This window comes from Cuculus canorus, chromosome Z, assembly GCF_017976375.1.
Source record: "Cuculus canorus isolate bCucCan1 chromosome Z, bCucCan1.pri, whole genome shotgun sequence".
NCBI lineage: Eukaryota > Metazoa > Chordata > Aves > Cuculiformes > Cuculidae > Cuculus > Cuculus canorus.
This window is the reverse complement of record NC_071441.1, coordinates 74657409-74679235: the sequence shown is the minus strand read 5'-3', so window position 1 is coordinate 74679235 and position 21827 is coordinate 74657409. Positions and strand designations below refer to the sequence as shown.

Sequence of the window (21827 nt, the reverse complement as noted above, 5' to 3'; positions counted from 1 at the left end):
TTGAGAGCTTTTCTGAGCATTTTAGAGTTTTGCCATCCCAATGCACAAGCTGGGAGTGCCGCTCAAGGGGAAGACCTCATCTTGGCCGTCAAAGACTGGAGGACCTCAGCATTACCCCTCAAAAACTTGGCTGTTGCGTGTGCACTCTGATGAGGTCTGGAGGACAGTTAGGTGAGCACCAGGGCCTCATCCTCTGTTTGCAGCGGAGTAGATAAACCACGTTGTGGCCACGGCTGGATCTTTGATGGTTCTCCTAGGGCAGGGGTGGTGGGTCTTACAACCTGATAAAGAAGAAGGGGCCTGAGGGTTTGAGGGTCTCAAGTGTTGGACGAGGGGAGACAAAAAGCTGCCTGGGAGATCAGCATTGGAGAAGAGAACATACAGGGAAAAGGGAAGGTGGAAAAATGAAAGGCAAAGTGAAGAATGGGTAGAGAAGGAGTGAAAAGGGAGAAGAAATTTGTCCAGCAAGCACCTTAGCATCATATTGTGCCTAAGAGCAACAGTAACCCAAACCCAGGTAGGGATGCAGAAAGCGGAGGGCACCTGGTTGATGACAAGGCTTTATTTGAGGTTTATTTACACTGAGGTTTAATCCATACTTATTTAACTACTTTATCTTCTGCCTTTCTGTGATTTTATCTCTTCAGCCTTTTACTCTCTTTGGGTTTTCTGTGTTTTCTCAAAAAAAATGAGAGGCAGGGTGGAGAAAATCAGTATGCATTTGCTTAAAATGAAAATGAGATATTTCAGCGTACTGCCATCGAAGGCTGGGGGATCTCAGTATTGCTCCTCCGAAAACTTGGCTGTTGCATGTGGTGCTGCTGCTTACTGGGGTGTGATCCATCTCAATGACATCCTTTTGGCGGGCAAGGAGCTCAGCCCCTCCTGGAAGGTGTGCTCTCTGCCTTGTGCCATGCCCGGGTGAGACCGCCTTAAATATCGTCCTAATTCTTCCTCTTCAGAAGCAGCTTGGGGAGGAGACGTTGTGCAAGGAAGCATTGGTTCTGCGGCTTCAAGTAGGATGAGGTGGAAGGGGACAACTCTCCATGGAGAGGGTTAGGGTTTGGGGCTCCCTGTGTAGAGTTGTCCCGCAGAAGGTTGGCTGCAAAGAGCTGTTCCAGGCCTGGGATGAGGTTTGTGATGGCCTGAAGCGATGTTCTAGCAGCATCCCAGCCACAGAAGAAGTCCTCAAGCATTCTCATGAGGTGTGGAGGATGGTCAGTTGTGCACCACAGGTTCATCCTCTGTTTGCAACAGACGAGATAAACTAAACAGCATTTTCAACTCATCGAGTCTTGTCCAAGGCACACTGTGAGCTGCCTTTTGAAGTTATCCCTTGCATTTACTCGCTAAATTTTCTTTCTTGCTCTGGGTGCCTTAAGCCTCCAGCTTTCCAACATTGTCTCCTAGAGGCTTGAGTCTGCCCTGGGTTACCCTGAAGGTGACCTCAGGGGGGACAGTGGTTTTCAAAACTAGGGGAAACCCCTGGGAGAACCCACCCAGACTAGTGAAAACAAGATGGAAAGAATAAACCCCAAATGAACCAGGAATGATACTGAGAATTGTTCTACAACTGCCAACAGCAGCTGTGGGGCAACACGCTGGACTCTGGTCCCTTAATCACATCATAGGCATCATACTAGGAGTCCTGTGTCCACTTCTGGAATTCCCAACATAAGAAGGACATGAAACTGCTGGAACGGGTCCAGAGGAGGCTACAAAGATGATCCGAGGGCTGGAGCTCTGAGGACAAGCTGAGAGAGTCGGGGTGGTTCAGCCAGGAGAAGTGAAGGCTCCAAGGAGACACTAGACCAACTTCTAGTACTGAAAGGGGCTCCAGGAAAGCTGGGGAGGGAGTTTTTACAAGGGCATGGAGTGACGGGATGAGGAGAGATGGCTTTAAATCAGAAGGAGGAGATTTAGATCAGACAATAGGGAGAAACTCTTCGCTATGGGAGTGGTGAGACACTGGCCCAGGTTGCCCAGGGAAGTTGTGGCTGCCCCATCCCTGGAGGTGTTCCAGGCCAGGTTGGATGAGGCTTTGAGCAACCTGATCCAGTGGGAGGTGTCCCTGCCCACGGCAGAGGGTCTTTAAAGTCCCTTCCAACACAAACCATTCTGTGATTCTGTGATTCTATGATATCTCAGGGCCTGAGGTGGTGGCATGGGCTTGGTTGCACAAAAGGAGTCGAAGAGCTGTTTTGGGTTTGGGTCATGCTCATCATCAAGAATATGTCTACAACACACTCATGGCAAATAAGTGCTCCAGCACAGGTAAATACACAATCTTCAATTATTCAAGGGAAGGCATCTGCTTACTCGCTCCAGCCTAAGTAATGCATGATCATTTGAGCAGCCTCACACCTCCTGTGGAGGCAACAGACACCAAAAACCCCCACAATTGTCCTAGGTGTCATTTAGTACATCCTGGGGCTGTTGGAGCAGACCTCCACCCACCCTTGAGAACCTAGAGAAGGGCGTACGTTATATACGCTACTTCTCCTACACAATCCTGGGTCCCACATCATGCATTACTGGGCCAGACTTGATTTGTGGATACATAGTGACACCCAGTGATGGGATTTTTATTGTTTCAGGGACTTTTTTTAATTTGGGAGGCTGGTCACACAAAGGGCAGAAATGAGAGTGTTTCTACAAGCCAGTGCTTCCATTTCTGATGGTCTGCCAGGATTTTGTCTGGAATCTTTCCATCTCTTACCTGTCTGGAGCTGAAAAAAAGCCTCTGAAGAGCTCTGGTGCTTCCACAGACCAAGGGTGAGCTCCCATCACTGCTTATCCAGCCTAATGTTCGGCATGGGATGGGAAACATGCTACTAACAATCCAAGAAAAGACTCAGCATGCGTAAGGAACTATCAGAAATAAATGATAATAAATAACTACCTGAAATAAACGGTTTGACAAAATACCCAAATCTGCATTTTTTCCTCCTTGGGATGCATCTCCCACCTTCTCTGAGAAAAAAAGACCATCCCCACCAGGGGCATGCTTACAAGACGAGGTTTTGGCTGTCTGTCTCCATTCTGCTGGAGATGACCCTTCTGCCCAGGGCTCGGGGATCTCCACCAGATGGAAGAGGCAAAGATGGAGGAGCAGTTAAGGAGTCACCACCCACTGCCGTCAGTGACATCCCACTCCCACGCGTCCCCTCCTCATCGGTGCCCCACATTGCAAAGATGTCTCTGTCATTCCTTGTTCCCATGCGATAAGATGGGAAGCTCAGCAAGTGCAGTCCCTCGCCTTCAAGATTCAATTGCGAATGCCCAGAAGAGTTTTGTTTTGCCCAAATCGGTTCATTAACCCATATCACTGCTTTAAGTGAAGATTAGTTTTCTTAAGGTGCCCTTCTCCCTTGCTGGAGATGAAGAGGGGGTATCTTCCTTTTGGGGATGCACTGCTGACCACGAGGAGGACAGCCCAGACAAGGTGGTTTCCATCCCATCATCGCAGAAAGCCTCACTGTGGCTCTTCGTGCAGACGACGGATCCCATTAGAGCTGTAAAGCAGAAGGGAGATGTTAGAGAGATGTCAGAAAATAGATCTGAGGTGCTTGGCTGGTGATGTGTAGCTGGCAGAGCTCTGGTGAGGGGGGGGTTATTTGGTGGTTTTGTCACACACTGTTCAGGGAGAGTATGAATAAATAGACCCAAACGGAAAGCGTAATCATGTGGAAAAGCAAGGAAATTACACTTCCATGAATCTCTGTCATATCCTGCGACAGTTAAGATGAGCTCTGAGTGAGAACACATAACACAAATGATGGATTTCCCATTAGGATCTTAAAAGCATCACTCCAGATCAACCACCTTTGACTTGAAAGCTCCTCTTTGGGTTTACAGGACCACTGCCAGCTCGGAACACCACGGATAAACATCTCCCACATATCCATAGCCCCAGTGGGGGGATTTGAATGTGCCCTGCTTTCTATTGGCAGTCTACCCTGGAGGTCCACACTAGTGGACACTGGGGCATCCAGAGGGCTGTGGTTGTAAGGACAAGGGGAAATCAGGTGTGTTTTAGAGAGCAGATAATTAAATCTGCCAGTGGCAACATTAGAAAAGATGCATTTCAAAGGAAGCAATGGAAAGGCGTTATGAGTGATTTTGGCATATAGAGTTGGAGACGTCTACTAAAAACTGCTGATCACAGACAGCTGTGCAGCAGCTCTGTCAGTACTGGAAGATGCGGTTGAGGTTGGATGAGCTGGAAGGATGGACATGACATTGGAGTTCAGTCATGCCAAGGTTAAGGTAGACACAAGCACCCAGCAGAAAGGGAGTAGGAAAGATTTGTGTGTCTTGATCATGGGCCAGTCTCTGAATCATAGAATCATAGAATCACAGAATCATAGAATAGTTTGGGTTGGAAGGGACATTAAAGATCAACCAGTTCCAACACTGTGCCATGGGCAGGGACACCTCCCACTGGATCAGGCTGCCCAAGGCCCATCCAACCTGGCCTTGAACACCTCCATGGATAGGACAGCCACGACTCCCCTGGGCAACCCGGGCCAGTGTCTCACCACTCTCATGGTGGAAGAAATTCCTCCTAATGTTTAGTCTAAATCTGCCCCTCTCCAGTTTGAACCCATTGCCCTTTGTCCTATCACTACAAACCTTTTTGAACTGTCCCTCCCTTCAGGTACTGGAAGGTCGCTATAAGGTCTCCTCAGTTCCTTCTCTTCTCCAGGCTGAACAACTCCAACTCTCTCAGCCTGTCCTCCTATGGGAGGTTCTCCAGCCCTCTCATCATCTCCGTGGCCTCCTCTGGACTTGCTCCATCAGCTCAATGTCCTTCCTGTGCTGAGGACTCCAGAACTGGACACAATACTCCAGGTGAGGTCTCCCCAGAGCGGAGCAGAGGGGCAGAATCCCCTCCCTCCCTGCTGGCCACGCTGCTTTGGATGCAGCACAGGACACGGTTGGTTTCTGGGCTGTGAGAGCACTTTGCCGGCTCCTGTCAAGCTTCGCATCAACGAGCACCCCCAAAGCCATGGACGAAGCAAATGTGATCCTCAGCTGTATGAGACAGCATTTTGTCAGAGGCACACAAAGGAACCCCCATGGAAAAGGCACTGGTCAAACTCCAGGGGTTCTGCACTCAAATCTACATCACCGGCAATGAAAAGAGAATTGACAGAGGGCTTTTATTTGGTTTTTTACCAGCTCTTATGTGGTTGCCCTGGATTCACCCAAAGCTGCCAGTGCAGCTAGTAAATGTAGAAAATTATCTGAAATTAAACTTTCAGATGTTTTTTCCCCTGCTTGCTCCTGCTTTGCCCTGGGATTTACTGTCTGAAAGATCCTTCTTTCCCAGTAGCTGGCATTCAATTCTAATTCTAAAATGAATTGCAAATCCAGATGACTAACCAGCTCCAAGAGAAAACTTCCAAGGGACATTTACGAATCAGTAGTCGTAAGGACTCTCAGGAATGCATTTGTACTTTCACGAGCTCCCTAATACCAAGATATAGACCAGTGGGGGATTGGATCATCAGTTGCTATTTAGTTTCAATAAAAAGAGGGCATTCACCTTATTTGCACCAAAGATGAAAGTAAAAGCAGGGTTTGGCTGCTGCAAGCTGGCATTTTGCAGGCGTGCTGCTCCATTCCTTTGCAGACAGAAGGGAAACTGCATCCCTGTGATGCTCTGGAGAGAAAGGCACAGCAGCTGCCATTCACAGACGAAGACCCTAAAGAGGAAAGGGAAAAACAAGTGGCATTTCAGCATATGGATGTGATGCAAAGGACAGAATTTACAGACTCTCCAGGGGGAACTTAGCGACTTCATAGAACACTTTCAGCTCTAATTTGAAGGCAGACAAACTAAATTTTCAGCCAGAAAATGAACTCACATTCCAACGGTTTTGGTGGGGAAAGTGAAATCTAACCTGTTCGGGCAGTTTTTGTTAGTTCTCACGTTGCCCCAGAAATGACAGCTCTCACAAAGCCAAGTGGCTCCAACATAAAAGCAAAGAAGCCACAGCCATGAGGGATGTACTGACAGCCATAGGACAAATTTTAAGCTTTCCGTTTGGTGTGTCCTTAAGTTTAAAGACTTATCTCCTGGTGACGGAGAAATTAAGATTCAGGAAATACGACAGCTCTTCTCTTCCTACACCTGCACCAGACTCCACAGCGCTGTTCCCCCTCAGCTGGTGATGTATGTGAAATAAAACCCGAGTCTGCCGTCAATCTCCACAACCAGCACCAGACCCGGAATGTGCTATTTTCAAGCTTCACAAAAGCTAAGATCTTAGGGGGCCTGAAAAGCCAACTCCTTCACTCTCATTATCCATCTTGACTTCTAAAATAGATGGATAAACGACTCTCCTTATTCGCACCACTGAGAGCCTTCTCCTGCGATAAAAATATCAGAACTAAAGCAAACTCCCCTATTTAGCAGGAAATTGAATGGATTCTGTTATTCCCATTTCTATATTGGCTGTGAGCAGAGCGGCAGGCAGCAGGACCCGAAGCTGAGCACAGTGGAGTTGTACTTACTGTCCCCTCTCTTCGCTTGAGGCTGTTTCTCCCAGGCATTTGTCACTTAGTGGCAGCCTGGCACCACCTCTCGTGCCCGCGAGGACCTGCCCAGGGCTTCGGAGCTGCTCAACCCATCCATTTCAAATGGCAGTAGATCCCAGCTCGTCCGCAGCTGCGTGAGAAAATCCAAGTGTAATGTTGGTCTCTTAGTCAAACAGTCTTACTGACCAGCTCTGAGGATGGGATAAGGGAAAGCGGTCAGAGAAATACTGGTATAAAGGTTTCTCAGGCATGTGAAGGACTGGGATGTGTGGGGAGATGGAGGATGTGCAGAAACCACATCCCTAGAAGGGATTCTGCAGCGCAATGGGCAGCAGCCACTCATCCCTGCTACCGAAGCATCCCCTGGCATCCCCCAGCAGTGCTACGAGAGAAGCCGTGGTCCTGCCTCCATCTGGGAGATAAAAGCAAGCTTTTGTGGTCAGGAAATCACATTTATATTCTGTATGATCAAAATTAAATGCAGGGAGCAGTGCTGAATTTGGGCACAAAAATCTGAATTTTCCTACGGCCTCAATTTGCAGATGTGACAAACAGCAGCGCACTCAATGAAAGCAGGGAAAAAAAGTCCCAAACAAGTTTATATTGTTTAAATAATACACTCTATTTTATTTTGTCTTAAAATAGTTTAACCTTTATGCTACAGACTTGTTTCAAAAAACAGGTGGTCTCATCTTGCACCAAAAATATATATATTTTTATATATATATAACACTCTGTTTTATTATTATTTTTTTCTCCAAAGACCATTAAATACTAGATGGAAAATGAGAACTAAATAATGAGTGTTGAGAAGAATCAATTTTTTTTAACTAGCGTCGCACATTTTAAACATTTATCTTCTAAGCAACGATTCATCTTCACTACAGAAGATTCCAAGTTCACACTTCAGCAATACAGGAACTGCTAAACCATGGAGGGCTTGAGCCAATGCACACTGAAGACAATGGAAAGCCCCGCATCAACTCCAGTGGGTTCTGGATCAGGCCCCAAGTGCATGGGTTCTTAGCCATACAACGGCTAACATTTCTCTTTCCTGCTGAGAAGAGCAAAACCGCTCAGGCACCTTTGCTCTCTTTTAAAAATAAAACCAAAACAAAAAAAACCAAAACTTCCTAGCTATCCAGTGATTTCGGTTTTCAGATCACTACCCTTTCAAATTTGTGAAGAATAGGCGAAAATATGTAGTGTTTTAAATAAAAGAAAATAAAACCTGCATCAGACTACAATACATGGATTCTTTAAACAAACAGTGCACAATTGGAGGAAGTTTGGTTAGGACGCAGTTGTTTTTATATATACATGGAAGTCACATCATATACAAACAGAAAAAACAAGAGTGTTAGTTTGCATTTGTCATGGAAGGACTACAAATGGGTCCCTGCAGCTTGCTTCAAAACTGATCTTTAAAAGACTTTGTGAAACAGGAAAAAGCAGCCAAATTAAATCACTGTTCCGAAGTTACTTTTACAGCATGTGCGCTAGCCCACTACGATGACAGCTGAGCTGTGTGATCAAAATACGAGGAGGAAAGACCGACAGCCACGGCCAGTGTAGCGCCCAGGGCTTGTCCCCACTGCAAGGCAAATGGGCTCCATCCACGCACTGCTCCCTCCCTCCCACCCGCCCCCGAGAGAAAGAAATCGGTCACTAGAAGCACCACATACATTTTTCTGGCCATGCAATACTCTTATGTTCAATGTTTTAGAAAGCTTGAAATCGGAGTATCAGTCCCTTACCTAGATGTTCTTTAAAGTGCAGTCATAATAGTTCAGCTAATTAATGAAAAGGCTGTTCGTTACAAACTAAACCACCACTTTTAAGTTTTTAAGCTATGTGACAACATGGGTAATTTTATTTACTTCCCTCCCCATCCCCTCAGATAAAATTACTGGAAGCTGAATAAATTTAGAAACCAGCCAACACAAAAAGAAAAAAGAACTTCCCATGTCCTGACTACCCCCTGTTCAGCCTTAAACAGCAAAAGAATCTGATGAGAGAGCTGTACAAAATTTCCACTAGAAACATGTTGAATACAAAGGAACGTTTTAATTGCACAATAGACATTTAAAGTGAATATCGCCTTGTTAAAGTCTAATCTTTGGTTTTTTGCCTTGAGAAAAGCTCAAAATGACAGATGAGGGCAGGGATTTCCATATATGCTACAGAAACTACAGCCTGCTAAAGTAAGTAGTTCCACTCTATTTTGGTAAATATTCTGGTAGAAAGTGTTTCCTGGATCATACCCTAAAAACAATTCCAAAACTAGGACAAGAGACATGACCTAAAGCCAGGAAAATGGTTCAGATCTAGGTTAGAAAATAAAAATAAGATCACAGCCTTCAGCCCCAATCCCGCAACAACTTTTAGGACAGAGTTTTAAGCACTTGAATGGCCCCACAATTTCAGCTACGCATCTGCTAAAGCACAGGCCGGGGCTTTGGAAATTGGGGTGGGTTTTTTGTGATGGTCAATTAAGCAAATAAGCAACAGCAGAAATGAGGTCTAGGCGCAAAGTGTTTCAGGTTTCTCTTCCTACTCTCAGCAAGACTCGGATATAGGTAAAAACGTTCAGCTATTTTTAAAAAGGAGAGGGATGCTGGGCCTTTTCATGACTTTTTTTTGTGCTTTTGCAGTGATCAGCTGCGAGTTAAGACACTACTATCACTATTCTAAACCATAAGAAGCTGTGGTAAATGATCAGTGAAATGCAGTAGTCAAGTAGGCAGAAGGCTCAGCACTGAAAAAAGTGTAAACTATAAATTATATTGAAAATAAAAACCGTTTAATTAAAAGCTGTTCAGTGCATATGTTATGGGCCGTTTGTATTAAAGACAGTTCCCTCCTGCTGGTAACATAACCAAATCAACCTGGGTAGAAATACTCTTGGCCCAGTTTTCAGAAGTGCCAAATACCCCCAGTTCCACTGAAATCAGTGAGGACACAGCATTTCTCAAAATCACCGATGCTCACACGGCAAAACACTAAATTCTACGCAAAACTCAATACAATGATAAATTAAAAACGTTCTGAAGCTGGAGGTGGGAAAGGGTGGGAGGATGTAAGTTTACACAGCTGCTTCTGCAGATTAACACACAGAGAGGTTAGTAACTGCAGATGTGTTTTAAATTTGCTGCTACTGGGTTTTAATTCTGGGAGGAATCCTCCTTTAAGAAGGCAAAAACATTTTAAATTATATTGAAATTATACTACATTCTTATGGAAATGAGAAACTTCATGAGTTTGAATTTCGAAATGCAGGGAACAGGGCTTCTGAAGCTGAAGCTTTAACAACGAACTTCTGTGCCGCAAAGGGGAGAAGGGGTGAGGGCATAAACACAGTGACACTGCATCACAGTAGATATTTGCGTCTAGTGTCCTCATCCAAAGTGAGATCCACTACTTCTGGGGGCGAAGACCAATTCTGCTGGGGAGTCACAGCTGTCCATGACTGAGTTTGCTGGGTGTTCATGTACTGTGGGCCTGAGCCGTGCTTCCAGGAAGACACACTCTGAATCACGCCGCCCCGGGGGTGCGCGCACCTGTAGCAAGGCAAAACATACAAAGGATTAAAGCTCCTGTTGAATTCAGTCCTGAGGTTCTTAGCTGCAGAGTTTTATGGCTTGTTAACATGCCCCTCTCCGAAAAGCCCTCATGGATATTCCATTTGTAGAGTCCATGATAAGACTTAAGATACCCAGAAATGCAGCTGAGACTAAACTGAAATTTAAACTTGGGAGTAGTGGTGGGGATTAAATTATTTTGAAGACCTGAATTCTGCCAGTGGGTGTGAAGTGATATTCCTTAAAAAATACATGCATGGATTCCAAAATCCTTAAGGAAGTCTGCCCCATCACGTGTATCACCGTGAATTATTCAGAGGCAGAATTTTGGTTGCACCTTTACCCACTGGACTTTTAAAAAGAGTAAAGTTATAAGTGAGGCTTGATGAGACAAAACGAAAAGCTGTCTTTCCATAAGAAATCAAAACCATGTTAAAATAAGGACATAATGATGCTTCCATTACAGTGATTACAAGAGACATGTTGTAATTACGTTATTACAGCCATTACATTTGATATTTGTCTGGTGATTGTAACTAAAAATTACAAGCATGTTGGGAAACGCTCACTGGTAACAGCACAGCCCCACTTCAGCAAAACATTTAAGCTTTCTGTGATTATAGTCAATGAGGCTAAATCACATATTTGAAGATAAGCACGCTCTCAAGTGCCTTGCTGAAGTGAGGTACATGTCTACTTATTTGCACAGCATTTTTTCCTATTATATTCATAATAGACATGTGACAATCAGAGTACAAGCTAATAATAATGAGACAAAACCAAAATGAAAGATAGACTAATTCTGTTATATGATGAAGTGATGACAATTTACTGGAGTCTTTACAATGATCACTCCATCTCCAGCTGTAGATATTAAACAAGTGCCAGTAAAACTTTATACTTAGTGCTCCAAGGATTGTTTTGCTCGTATAAGCTCTGGCAGTGGCTGTAGGAGCTCCTGGCTCTGTACTGAGGAAAGAGAAGTTTGGCTGCTGGGGTAACCTTCTCCTGTTTCTTTGTGAAGGCACATGCACCGTGTGTCAGGAGCCCAAGTTTCCTGCACTGGTCAAATATCCCTCACATTTACATTTTATTTGTTTTCATTTAAGATACTGCAATTTATTTTACCCAGAGCTACTTAGGTTATGCTCATCTCTCTTGGCCTTGGGTGGAGTTTCATGAAATAGAATGAAAAATCTCATTTTCCATGCAATAACTTCTCTGAAAAGAAATGTCTCATTTCCTCCTCAGATACGCTATTTATTTTTGGATGTGATGTTCAGAATGACTTTTCTATTACTTCTTTGGTCTTAAAAATACACACTTTAAGCATATATCTACAAAGAATTACTACCAAGAGACTAGAACTCTAACAAATGTCAGGGGTGGTTTTTTTAAGCTTTCTTTGGAGAAGAAATATTTTTAAACATATCTGACAAGAAAAGCTCGTAGACCAAACAAACTAAATACCAGGTTCAGTCTCAAGGACAACGGATTATCATTCTGATACAGAACGGTCCTCAATGCTTAGGAAAAGCCAACACTAACTTTTCTCCTTGAAAACTTGTTGAGGATGACAACAACCAAGCTATGAATTATCTCAGAGAAATGACATCTTGCAAAAATAAAAGTGTTTGTTCTCAAACAAGTCAGCCAATAGCAAAACATTCAATCAAACATTAGCTCAAGGAACATGCTTTCCAAACGGTAGCCAAGGGAAGATACCAAGTAAAGGCAACTAACAAATCAGGAGGGGGCAAAAAAAAAAAAACCACAAAAAATCAGAGGAAGGCTGTTCTATACACATGCATGATAAGAAAAGTAAAAACTATTGGACAAAAATTAAACAAACTGAAAAACATGACTTGGTGTCCTACATAGAGGGCAAACAATATTGCAATGATGAGAAACACCACCAATTCACCAGCAATCTCAAAAACTACAGACAGCAGACAAACTCTAGGTTTTCACAATTCACACCGGTCCAATAACAGCATGGAATATGCAGGACGATAAAAAACAAGTGTGAGCAAAGGAACCAAATCCAAACACCATACTAACTAAGCATGTGAAAAATACTGATTAAAAACCTAAACATTTTCCAAACGACAACCCTGTCAGAGGCACATCAATACTTCATAACCGCAAGCCTAGACCTGCAAGAGAAAATTCTCAATAGGATTCAAACAACTGAAATGTGCCAGTATGCAGTGGAGCCGGTAAGAACTAGTCTTTGAGAGACAGCAGATGGTCACATGAACAAAGGAAAGCACAGAAGAGTGCTTTGTATCTGTCTCTACTGAAATTAGTTTTTGGTCTGTATGTACTAAAACTGATTTTAAACGAAACTCTGCATTTACTTGACATTTCCGTCCTTGCAGATGGTAAATATTATTGAGGCAGGCAGCATCAAAAGCTTTTGAACAAGGGACCTCAGAAAGAAGGGCTGGGTGTATATAGTGCCAGACAGATTTAAACAAACTAGTATTGAAGGACACCAGGATGAAGATCCTCTAAGCCCTGGGTCTGTTGGATAAACAGACAGGAGAGCTACTTCCTAGGGAATCAGTATCGTCTGAAAGAGTCAGCCATGCAACAGCTTTCGCTATACTAAAAGCAGAGACAAAATCTCTCTTCCTTCAGCATCTTAGCGTTTCCTTTTTCACATCTGGCCACACTGGACTGTGCACACGCTATCTGTACAGTTTTCTCCCTGGGAAACTGGGTCCTGCACACCTTCCTTCTTCCTTTCCCCAAGAAGGATGAGGTGAAGGGATAACGAGGGACAGCTCTGCTCCTTGTCCCTTGCACCCTTTTCCCACCTCCAAGTACACATCAGGCAGCAGATTAGTTTTAGAGAAAGCCTGTCTCTATAATGTTTTAATTTGCTTTTACTTCAACAGATTAACCCTTCACACTACACCCTTGTTCAAATGCTTCATAATATCTAACACGTGGAAAGATCATAGACTAAAGATGAAGAGTAACATCAAAACATCAATAATAGCAGCTGAAGCACAGACAGACAGATTTCTGTCTGAGCTTGTGAGAAAACTGACTTCCTTACCCTCATCCACTTTGGGTGTCTGAACTCTCTTGCCTCATGAAATAAAACCAAGATTCATAAGGATCTGATTTTTAATCTAAAGGGCTATCTCATGACACTACCCAGTGAAAAGTTGATAGTACTTCTACAACTACTGATTTAGTAAATAAAGTGGAAGCTGACTAAATGCTTAATATAAATGAATATTTCGAAAGGGAATAAGAACTCAGATAATTTTTTTTTTATTTATTTGCATATTCGCACTATGCCCTTAAAAACTGAATTCCTATCAATGTTTCCTGATGTATGTAAATTTGGTATCATGATATTCAGTATTTTAATACTACATATGTTTAGGCTTTTAATGCTTGATATTGAAACACAAGTTTAATCTAAATACTTACCAAGTTGGTAATTTAAAGAAAAATACATTCTGATATCACTGTGACAAGCAGAACAGAAAAAAGAAGCGCGACGTTTGCTACCTTTCGGGTATCAGTCATGGACGGGTAACTACATGAGTAGAAGTCAGCAGGTTTATTTATTTATTAATTTTGGCAAGCCAGATATTCTGATAAAATGAAAGAAATACTAGAAATGGAAAAAGCAAGAAAACTAAATTCATACCTGGCATGTTCCTGAACTCCAACAATCTCTACTTCACTATCAGAAGAGGCAATATTAATTTTTTCATTGATTTGGGCATTACCAGAAGACGTTTTGTCACTTGCAAGGAAGCTTGGATCCAAATGACCTATAGATGGGGAAAATGCAAATAGAGCCAATGTTTAACAGCTTACACAACTCAGAAATCAGCTGGAAAGGAATTTCCCAAGTTAGCACAAAAAAAAAAGTCTGAAACACTGGGATTGCAAAATCTCATAGATCAAGTTATCCAGCTTTCAGTTCATCATCTGATACAGGACAGCCACTGGATTTATCCAGTCCCTGTAGGTCTAGGGATGGTGTTACCACATAAACGTGAACAAAGCCCAGCTATTGCATCAAGAACACTTACTGCAATTAGCCTTTCCAGCTGTCATTTTATGACAAAGCTAAGGGTTAGACTGTGAAATAAGTCTTTGAAATAAAGAAACAAGACAATCTATTGTAAATAAATCAAACTCAATGACAGTGTGGCAAAGACCATAGGCTGGACAGAAACACCACAGACACCAAGGAAGATTAATTTATTTTCTTCTTTTCTTTCTTTAGATAGGGGAAGGCAGTCAATGGAAAAAAAAAACACCAAACCCATCAGTTTCTGGTCATATTGCTCCATATATCTGCTCTAACATTATTACAAATACTTGGGGGAAAAAAAATCCATTTTTCATAAGTTCCATATAGAATAGTCCCCGGTTTTTATTACTGTTCCTCAATGCTTTCCAGTTTATCAGTCTGTCAAAAAACACGTCCTTTCCAAACACTCACAACAAGAGTGGCAGTTTTTGCCTTTTCTGCAAGGTTCTGCTAAGAATGTTCTTCACCACAATCAGTGAAGCTGTGTTAGGAAGTATCAGAATCATAGAATCATTTTGTTGGAAAAGACCTTTGAGATCATCAAGCCCAACTGTAGTGTCCACTACTGAACCAGATCCCTGAGAACTGCATCTGCCCATCATTTAAACACTTCCAGAGACGGGGACTCCACCACCTCTCTGGACAGCCTGTTACAATTACTAATACTTGCACCGAAAACATGAAAGAGCCAAATTATTATTTGTTTTACAGAAAATAAATAATTTTTTTAACTGTATTAAAGATAAGATTTCAATAAAAAGGGAGAGAACTTCTGCTCTTTTTTTTTTTTTCTTAAAACAAAAAGAAAGGATTTTTCTTTAAACAAAAAGAGAGGATTTTTCTTGTACTGTGTCTCTTTAGCAGTAACTCAGAGGATGCTGGGCAGCCCTGAAGCAGATGAGACTACCCACTTCTTGAAAACCACTTGCTCAGCTATATCACACAGGGGAAGAATCATTCATCAAGCAGGAAATTTGAGATTAGATGAATAAAATATATGTATCTAGTTTGACTGGACACCTCTTCAAAGAAGAGAGGAGGATGCAATAATGATCCACCGAATTTCAAAGGTGTGCAAACAGGCAGAACTGATTAAACCCCCAGGTAAATCAAGAGGACACAGACAGAAGAAATTAAACTTCAAACAAGTGCCAGAGAAGCCTTCTGATGACTGTTTTAAGCACTTGGAGAAGATGTAAGCAAACAGAGGGCAGAGACCATGCTGTATGTTCAGTTTTTGGAAAACAAAGACCCTTGGTGTAACTCCTGGTCTGGGTGAGCAAGGGAAGATCTGTGTGCTGCCATGGACCCAAAAGGAGGAGTTCCCACCTCACAAGACAAGGAAAAGATTTGTCAGATGAACTTAAAATGAATTAATAGCCCTGGCTAAACTTCTCCTACCATTACAGTTCAGCTAAGAATTCCTTGGCAAATATCACTCTGTTCAGTTTTGGGCCCCTCACTGCAAGAAGGACACTGAGGGGCTGGCACACGTCCAGAGAAGGGAACAGAGCTGGGGAAGGGGATGGAGAACAAAGGTTACATGGAGCGGCTGAGAGACCTGGGGTTGCTTTAGCCTGGAGAAAAGGAGGCTGTGGGGAGACCTCATTGCTCTCTACAGCTACCTAAAAGGATGCTGTAGTGAGGTGGGTGCTGGCCTCTTCTCCCAGGTGACAGGGAATAGGATGAGAGGGAGCAGCCTCAAGCTGCGCCAGGGGAGGTTCAGACTGGACATCAGGAAAAATTTATTCACTAAAAGGGTTCTCAGGCCCTGGCAGAGGCTGCCCAGGACAGTGGTGGAGTCCCCATCCCTGCAGGGATTTAAAAGATGGGCAGACGAGGTGCTCAGGGATCTGGTTTAGTAGTGGACAGGTATGGTTGGACTCAATGTTATCTCAATTCTATTGATTCTATGAAAGTCCCCCATTAGGTGATGGATATTTCTGTAACAGAAGTGGTTGGGCATACTGGGAAACAAAGCTCAGAAGCTTTGATGCATGTGCTAGCAATGCAAACCAGGAGTTTTACGTGGTTATCGCCCTGTGATTCGCATCGCTTTGCTTCAAAACAACACTGCTGCCACAGCACAGGCAGCAGAAATGCAAGATAATCCTTGGTCATCAATTCACCCAAACTTGTAGGGAGATCAACCCGCCTTATTATTTTGTATTAAAGCATTAATTATGTACCACCATTCTGCACCCTTTGCTGGACAGGATAACATCTGCAGAGAGGCAAAGCAGACCAGCTCTTAAAAACCCCCAAAACTAACACCTAGAAGTATAAATAGGAGCCCAAAAAAGCTTTCATGTATTGCCATAGCTTTAAGTTCAGACAACAAAAGGGTAATTAACCAGAGAGAAACCATGATTAGCAGACGAGATATTGCAACAGAAGCTGAGTGTAAATCAGGACTATAGCATACAGAGAGATTTACAGCCCCTGGCCATATTAATTTCATGCCTAATAACATGCCTACGCAGTTACTTTCTTTGCATGAACATGAGGATGGTGCCCAAAGGAGATGTTTTGTTTGCCCTGCAACATCAGGGGCTTGCAAAACAGCCCCAAATATTCACCCATGCACAAAGATGCTACAGTCTGTCCTAATAAGATTTTTCACTTAGATAAAGCTGTGTGGTTATTTTCCCATGGGAACATGTCATTTATTATCCGTTAAACTAGGTACTGGCTGAAGATTAAATTTAGGAATGAGATGTAAGATTAGAAATTTCTCCTTTCCAAATGTGCGAACCCAGACATCATAGATGTGCAGTCAGAGGTGGACGGAGGCTGCAGGGCTCTGGGGGAAGATGTACGCACGAAGAAAAGGAGATTCAGCCTTTCAGACACTGACATGGTCATAGCACTAGGACCAAATTTGTCTGGTCACGTTCCCATAGGGTCAGCGATAAAGAAGTTTCCTTAAGTTTTCTTTTATTCTCTTCCTTGCATGTCCCCTTGGATATAGGTGGAGGAAGAGGGATGGATTTCTACCAGCAGCACAGCACTGTACTCATAAGCGGAATGTGGAAGAAGGCTTGGTAAGAAACATTAATTTTTACTTCCTTACACTCCTTTGAAGTACCGATTCACTGGTGCTATATATAAAGTTAATTTCAGCTGTTTTAATAATTTAATAAATGACTTAACGAGTGGGCTTGTTAGGGGTCAAATAGCTACCAGTGAGCTGCTGTCCCGCAAACAATACCAGTGAGCTTGGAAAACACTGGCTATCTCCAAAAAGGCTGGAACAACATCCAGACACAGACCAGAGTGGAAATAATGCAGCACAGATTCTCCTATTTAAATAACGAACTTTTCCAGTCTGTAATAATCATAGAACGGTTTGGGTCAGAGGGGACCTTAAAACCCATCCAGTTCCAACCCCTGCCATGGGCAGGGACATCCCACTGGATCAGGCTGCCCAAGGCCCATCCAACCTGGCCTTGAACACCTCCAGGGATGGGGCATCCACAGCCTCCCTGGGCGACCTGTTCCAACACCTCCCCACCCTCAGCATGAAGCATTTCTTCCTACTGCCTAATCTAAATCTGCCCCTGTCCAATTTAAAGCCATTCTCCCTCATCCCATCACTCCATGCCCTCATAAAAGTCCCTCCCCAGCTTTCTTGTAGGCCCCCTTCAGGTACTGGAAGGCCACTATAATGTGTAATGAAACACCTCTTTCAAAATCTGCCACACAGTTGTATTTCCTTAAGCCTCATAGACATAGAAAAGCAGCTCAGAGCTGTCAGGACACTTCAAATACAGGTGCCCTCTGGCAGGCTTATATTTGGAAAATACAGTATGAAACAAAAAAACAATGCAGACAAGACTCTGTTTCATGCAGCTAAAAAATCTTAATGTGGCTATTTAAAAAATCAGTGGAAAGGAAGGTAATAGGAAGGCAGGGCCCATAGCAATAGGACAAGGGGTGATGGTTTTAAAATAGAAGTTTAGATTAGATATTGGGAAGAAACTGATTTTTCTGAGGGTGGTGAGGCAACAGCACAGGCAGTTAGAGAAGTGGTGGATGCCCCATCCCTAAAAACATTCCAGGTCAGGTTGGATGGGGCTTTGAGCAACCTGATCCAGCGGGAAATGTCCCTGCCCATGGCAGAGGGGTTGGAACTGGATGACCTTCATGGTCCCTTCCAACCTAAACCATTCTATGATTTTATTATTTTATGAATATGCTGGCATACAAGGCTACGGGATGAAGTCAATAGGAAATATTCCTCGTTAGCTTTCTGCACCCAAAACACAGTAGCGTTTGTTTAATTTTTCTGTTAGTGAAGAGTTACAAGCCTTTAGTGAACCTGAACGATTTTTACAAGCTACGTAAACTTCTCTGAATTCTTCTAGCTTCCACTGCTGTCCCTTGATGCTAAGTCCAGTCACCAGCACCTTTTCACCTGTGTTCAGTTCTGGGCCCCTCACCACAAGAAGGATGTTGAGGCTCTGGAGTGTGTCCAGAGAAGAGCAACGAAGCTGGTGAGGGGCTGGAGAGCAAGTCTGACGAGGAGCGGCTGAGAGAGCTGGGGTTGTTTAGCCTGGAGAAGAGGAGGCTGAGGGCAGACCTTATTGCTCTCTACAACTACCTGAAAGGAGGTTGTGGAGAGGAGGGAGCTGGGCTCTTCTCCCAAGTGACGGGGACAGGACAAGGGGGAATGGCCTCAAGCTCCACCAGGGGAGGGTCAGGCTTGACATCAGGAAAAAATTTTTCCCGGAAAGTGTCATTGGGCACTGGCAGAGGCTGCCCAGGGAGGGGGTGGAGTCATCTTCCCTGGAGGTGTTTAAGGGATGGGTGGATGAGGTGCTAAGTGGTATGGTTTAGGGAGTGTTAGGAATGGTTGGACTCGATGACCCAGTTGGTTCCTTCCAACCTGGTGATTCTATGATTCTACGATTCTATGATTCTATGATGCCAGTGTGTCCAATTTTTTTTAACATCCATTAGAAATGCAGATGGAATATGGAAATAATTAATGCTTGCATTTTACAGAAATAAAGACACGAATAAAAGACATACAGAGAGAATTACCATTCTAAAATTATTATGTTTGGTTTACTACCCAGTGGCACGGGTTGTAAAAATCTGTCATTCAGTAACAAGGTTGGCATGCTTTCTTTTAAAAATACACAACACCAAAACACTAGACCTAAGCTCCAAGAATTAATTATAGAGAAAAGAAGGTAAAAAAATAATTTTAAAAAAATAGTGTTTAAAAATACATTGAAGGAATCTTTGTCAATTTTTATCACTTGCATTTTGGAACAAATGTCAGACCTTTTTAATAAGCACCTACACTGTTGTATTGCAAAATCCACACAAGGAGCTTTTAAAGCTGCATGAACTACAGAAGCACTGAAAGGAAGAAACACCAACTGAGAGCAAATGTTAGAGGAAGACAATTTAAACAAACCTGTACCAGCATTCATTTCATCTAGCAGCCCTCTGGTTCTCCAGGCAGATCCCGAGTCTTGATTTCCTAAAGAATTATTGTGCTCTTGTACTACTGCGGCCGCCAACAGATTGTCCACATTTACCACTTCTGGGTCTGAGTTTGTGTCTGATATGTCGTAATGGGCTACGACTAGAGGTCCATCTGCAGAAGGAGAGAAAAGCAACGGGTATCAGAAATCAGCAAACTGGGAAACACACCTTTAAAAGTACAAATACTTTGTGTAAGGACTAATGCAATCTCCTACATGAAGCTCTTAAAAAACTATAAATTATATGAATCATTAAACTTCACTTAAATTTCACTTGATGAATACAGTCAGATTACAGAGACATTTTAATCTTTGCATACACATAAAACACAAATGTAAGAAAACCATGTTTATCAATGTATCAGTTATTTGTGTATTATCTTTTTTGTTAACACATAAACATCTCCATATCTGACAAAGTTATAGTTACAATCTTAAAAGGACAAAACCTCCAGTTTAAAATAAAAAATAGTAAGTTACAGGACATTAAATTTGGCAAGACAAGGTATTTATCTAGAGAATTTTACAAAACTCAAGTGACAGCTTACATTACTTTAGTTTTAATTGAATAAAACTAACTTTTTGATATAACCGATCCAATGACCATAAATTTAATATAAGGCAACTTTCCCTTCGTAAAATTTACCTGTCAAAGACAGGGGAATTTTTCAAAATAGCACTGTTTTTTTGGAGTTGTTATTTAAGATCTAGAAGAAAGAAAACTATAATGCGCAGTGATAAGTATGCTTTTAATTCAATTTGATTATCCTATGCATTTTCAGCCATCAAAGTGAAGGGAGAGAGAGAAAATTGCTTGCATGATTCTGAAGGCTATTCCTGAGGAATAACAAAAAGCTTTTTTTTTTTTTGTCTATTTTGTTAGGACGGACTATTTTCTTTGTGAGGGATGCAAATCACTTAAAATTGGAAAACATGCCAGAAACAGGGCACATTCAAGACAAGGATAAATGTGGAAGCAAAGAGAGAATGGATAAATATCGTACTCCTGAAAGGATGCACATTTTAACTCAAGCGCCTGATTTCAGCTATAGCTTCTTAACCCAGACTGGATGAAAGTGGTTGGAGTTCCCATTCCCCAAATGGCAGAATCCAAACCTTCTCTGGGCCAAGACTGCACCCACAAAAACAAGTAAGAAACAGAAAAACAGGATAGGCCAAAGCTCAGAAGCTTTGCTGCAGCAGTTCTTTAACTCCGAGGAAGTTCTGGCAGCTAAGTGTCTGCAGATCTCTTTTTATGGGTACAGTACGTAGACGGTATAAGTTGTAAGGGATAATATAAAACAAACACCAACTAGTAATGCGTTTAGGTAGACAGGACCTCCAGAAGTACAAAATTACTAAAGAAATCTTTAAAAGTTACAAAGAATAAAATGAATAGATTTTTCAGGAAAGACTGGTTTCTTTTAGGAGCACTAAGTGGTTGTTGAAGACAAAGAACGTTGACAAACTAGAAGTTCCAAATTTAGTTCTCTGAAAAGCTGTTCTACTGAGGTTTTTAGGGTGGGAATTTTTTGGTTTTAGTTGTTTTATAAATTGGTCCCTGAACATAATTCAACCCACTATCTTCAGAAACACTTAAGTTGTGATTCGCAACATACTTCATTAAAGGATGACCACACTGCCTAATGTTGTACTAAAGATCAGATTTGATACAAGTATTGAAGAAATTCACAGAATATTTCCAATCAGACCTGCCTCCAAAACAACACTTTCATAAAACAATGTTATATTGCAAACTTAAAACAGACCCAACAAAAATAAATGGGTAGTAAATGCCAATGTATTAAAGACCAAACTGTTCACAACATGAAACGCTGATGATTACGACTGGAAAAGAAGTCCTGATAATTAACAGAAAGGCAATCTTTGTCTTCTTAAAAGGCAATTACGAAATAATGGAATACCAAGTTCAAAATTAAGCTGGCTGATGTTCAGTTAATTATTTGTGAAAGCTGATGATTAAATTACATGCAGAAGTTACAACTGGACTGACTCATGAGAGGCATGTTTTGTATCAGCCTTATCATCAGAGTTCAGTGTGAATATATATAATGTGATCTACAAAAATAAACAGTCGAGTGCAGAAGATACGAGGGTCAAGTACAATATTGA

General features: G+C 42.4%; 1 protein-coding gene and 1 long non-coding RNA gene across 3 annotated transcripts in view; both read right to left on the bottom strand.

The window, feature by feature from the left end:
• Positions 1 to 652: 652 nt before the first annotated feature.
• Positions 653 to 8165, bottom strand: LOC128850405 (uncharacterized). The gene is made up of 3 exons (XR_008447816.1): positions 6523 to 8165; positions 5552 to 5711; positions 653 to 3515 (listed from the first exon to the last, which is right to left on the bottom strand). It is a non-coding gene; the product is annotated as an uncharacterized LOC128850405 (long non-coding RNA).
• Positions 8166 to 8198: 33 nt separating this feature from the next.
• ARK2N (arkadia (RNF111) N-terminal like PKA signaling regulator 2N) overlaps positions 8199 to 21827 on the bottom strand; it is a 48932-nt gene continuing 35303 nt past the window's right edge. Inside the window, exons 3-5 of one of the 2 annotated variants that reach the window (XM_054054273.1) lie at positions 19625 to 19807; positions 13801 to 13927; positions 8199 to 10106 (exon numbers count right to left, since the gene is read on the bottom strand). In XM_054054273.1, coding sequence (XP_053910248.1) covers positions 9917 to 10106; positions 13801 to 13927; positions 19625 to 19807 — 500 coding nt within the window. In that variant the 3' untranslated portion in view covers positions 8199 to 9916. The remainder of the gene's footprint in view (positions 10107 to 13800; positions 13928 to 19624; positions 19808 to 21827) is intronic. The other variant, XM_054054274.1, reaches the window with a different exon arrangement.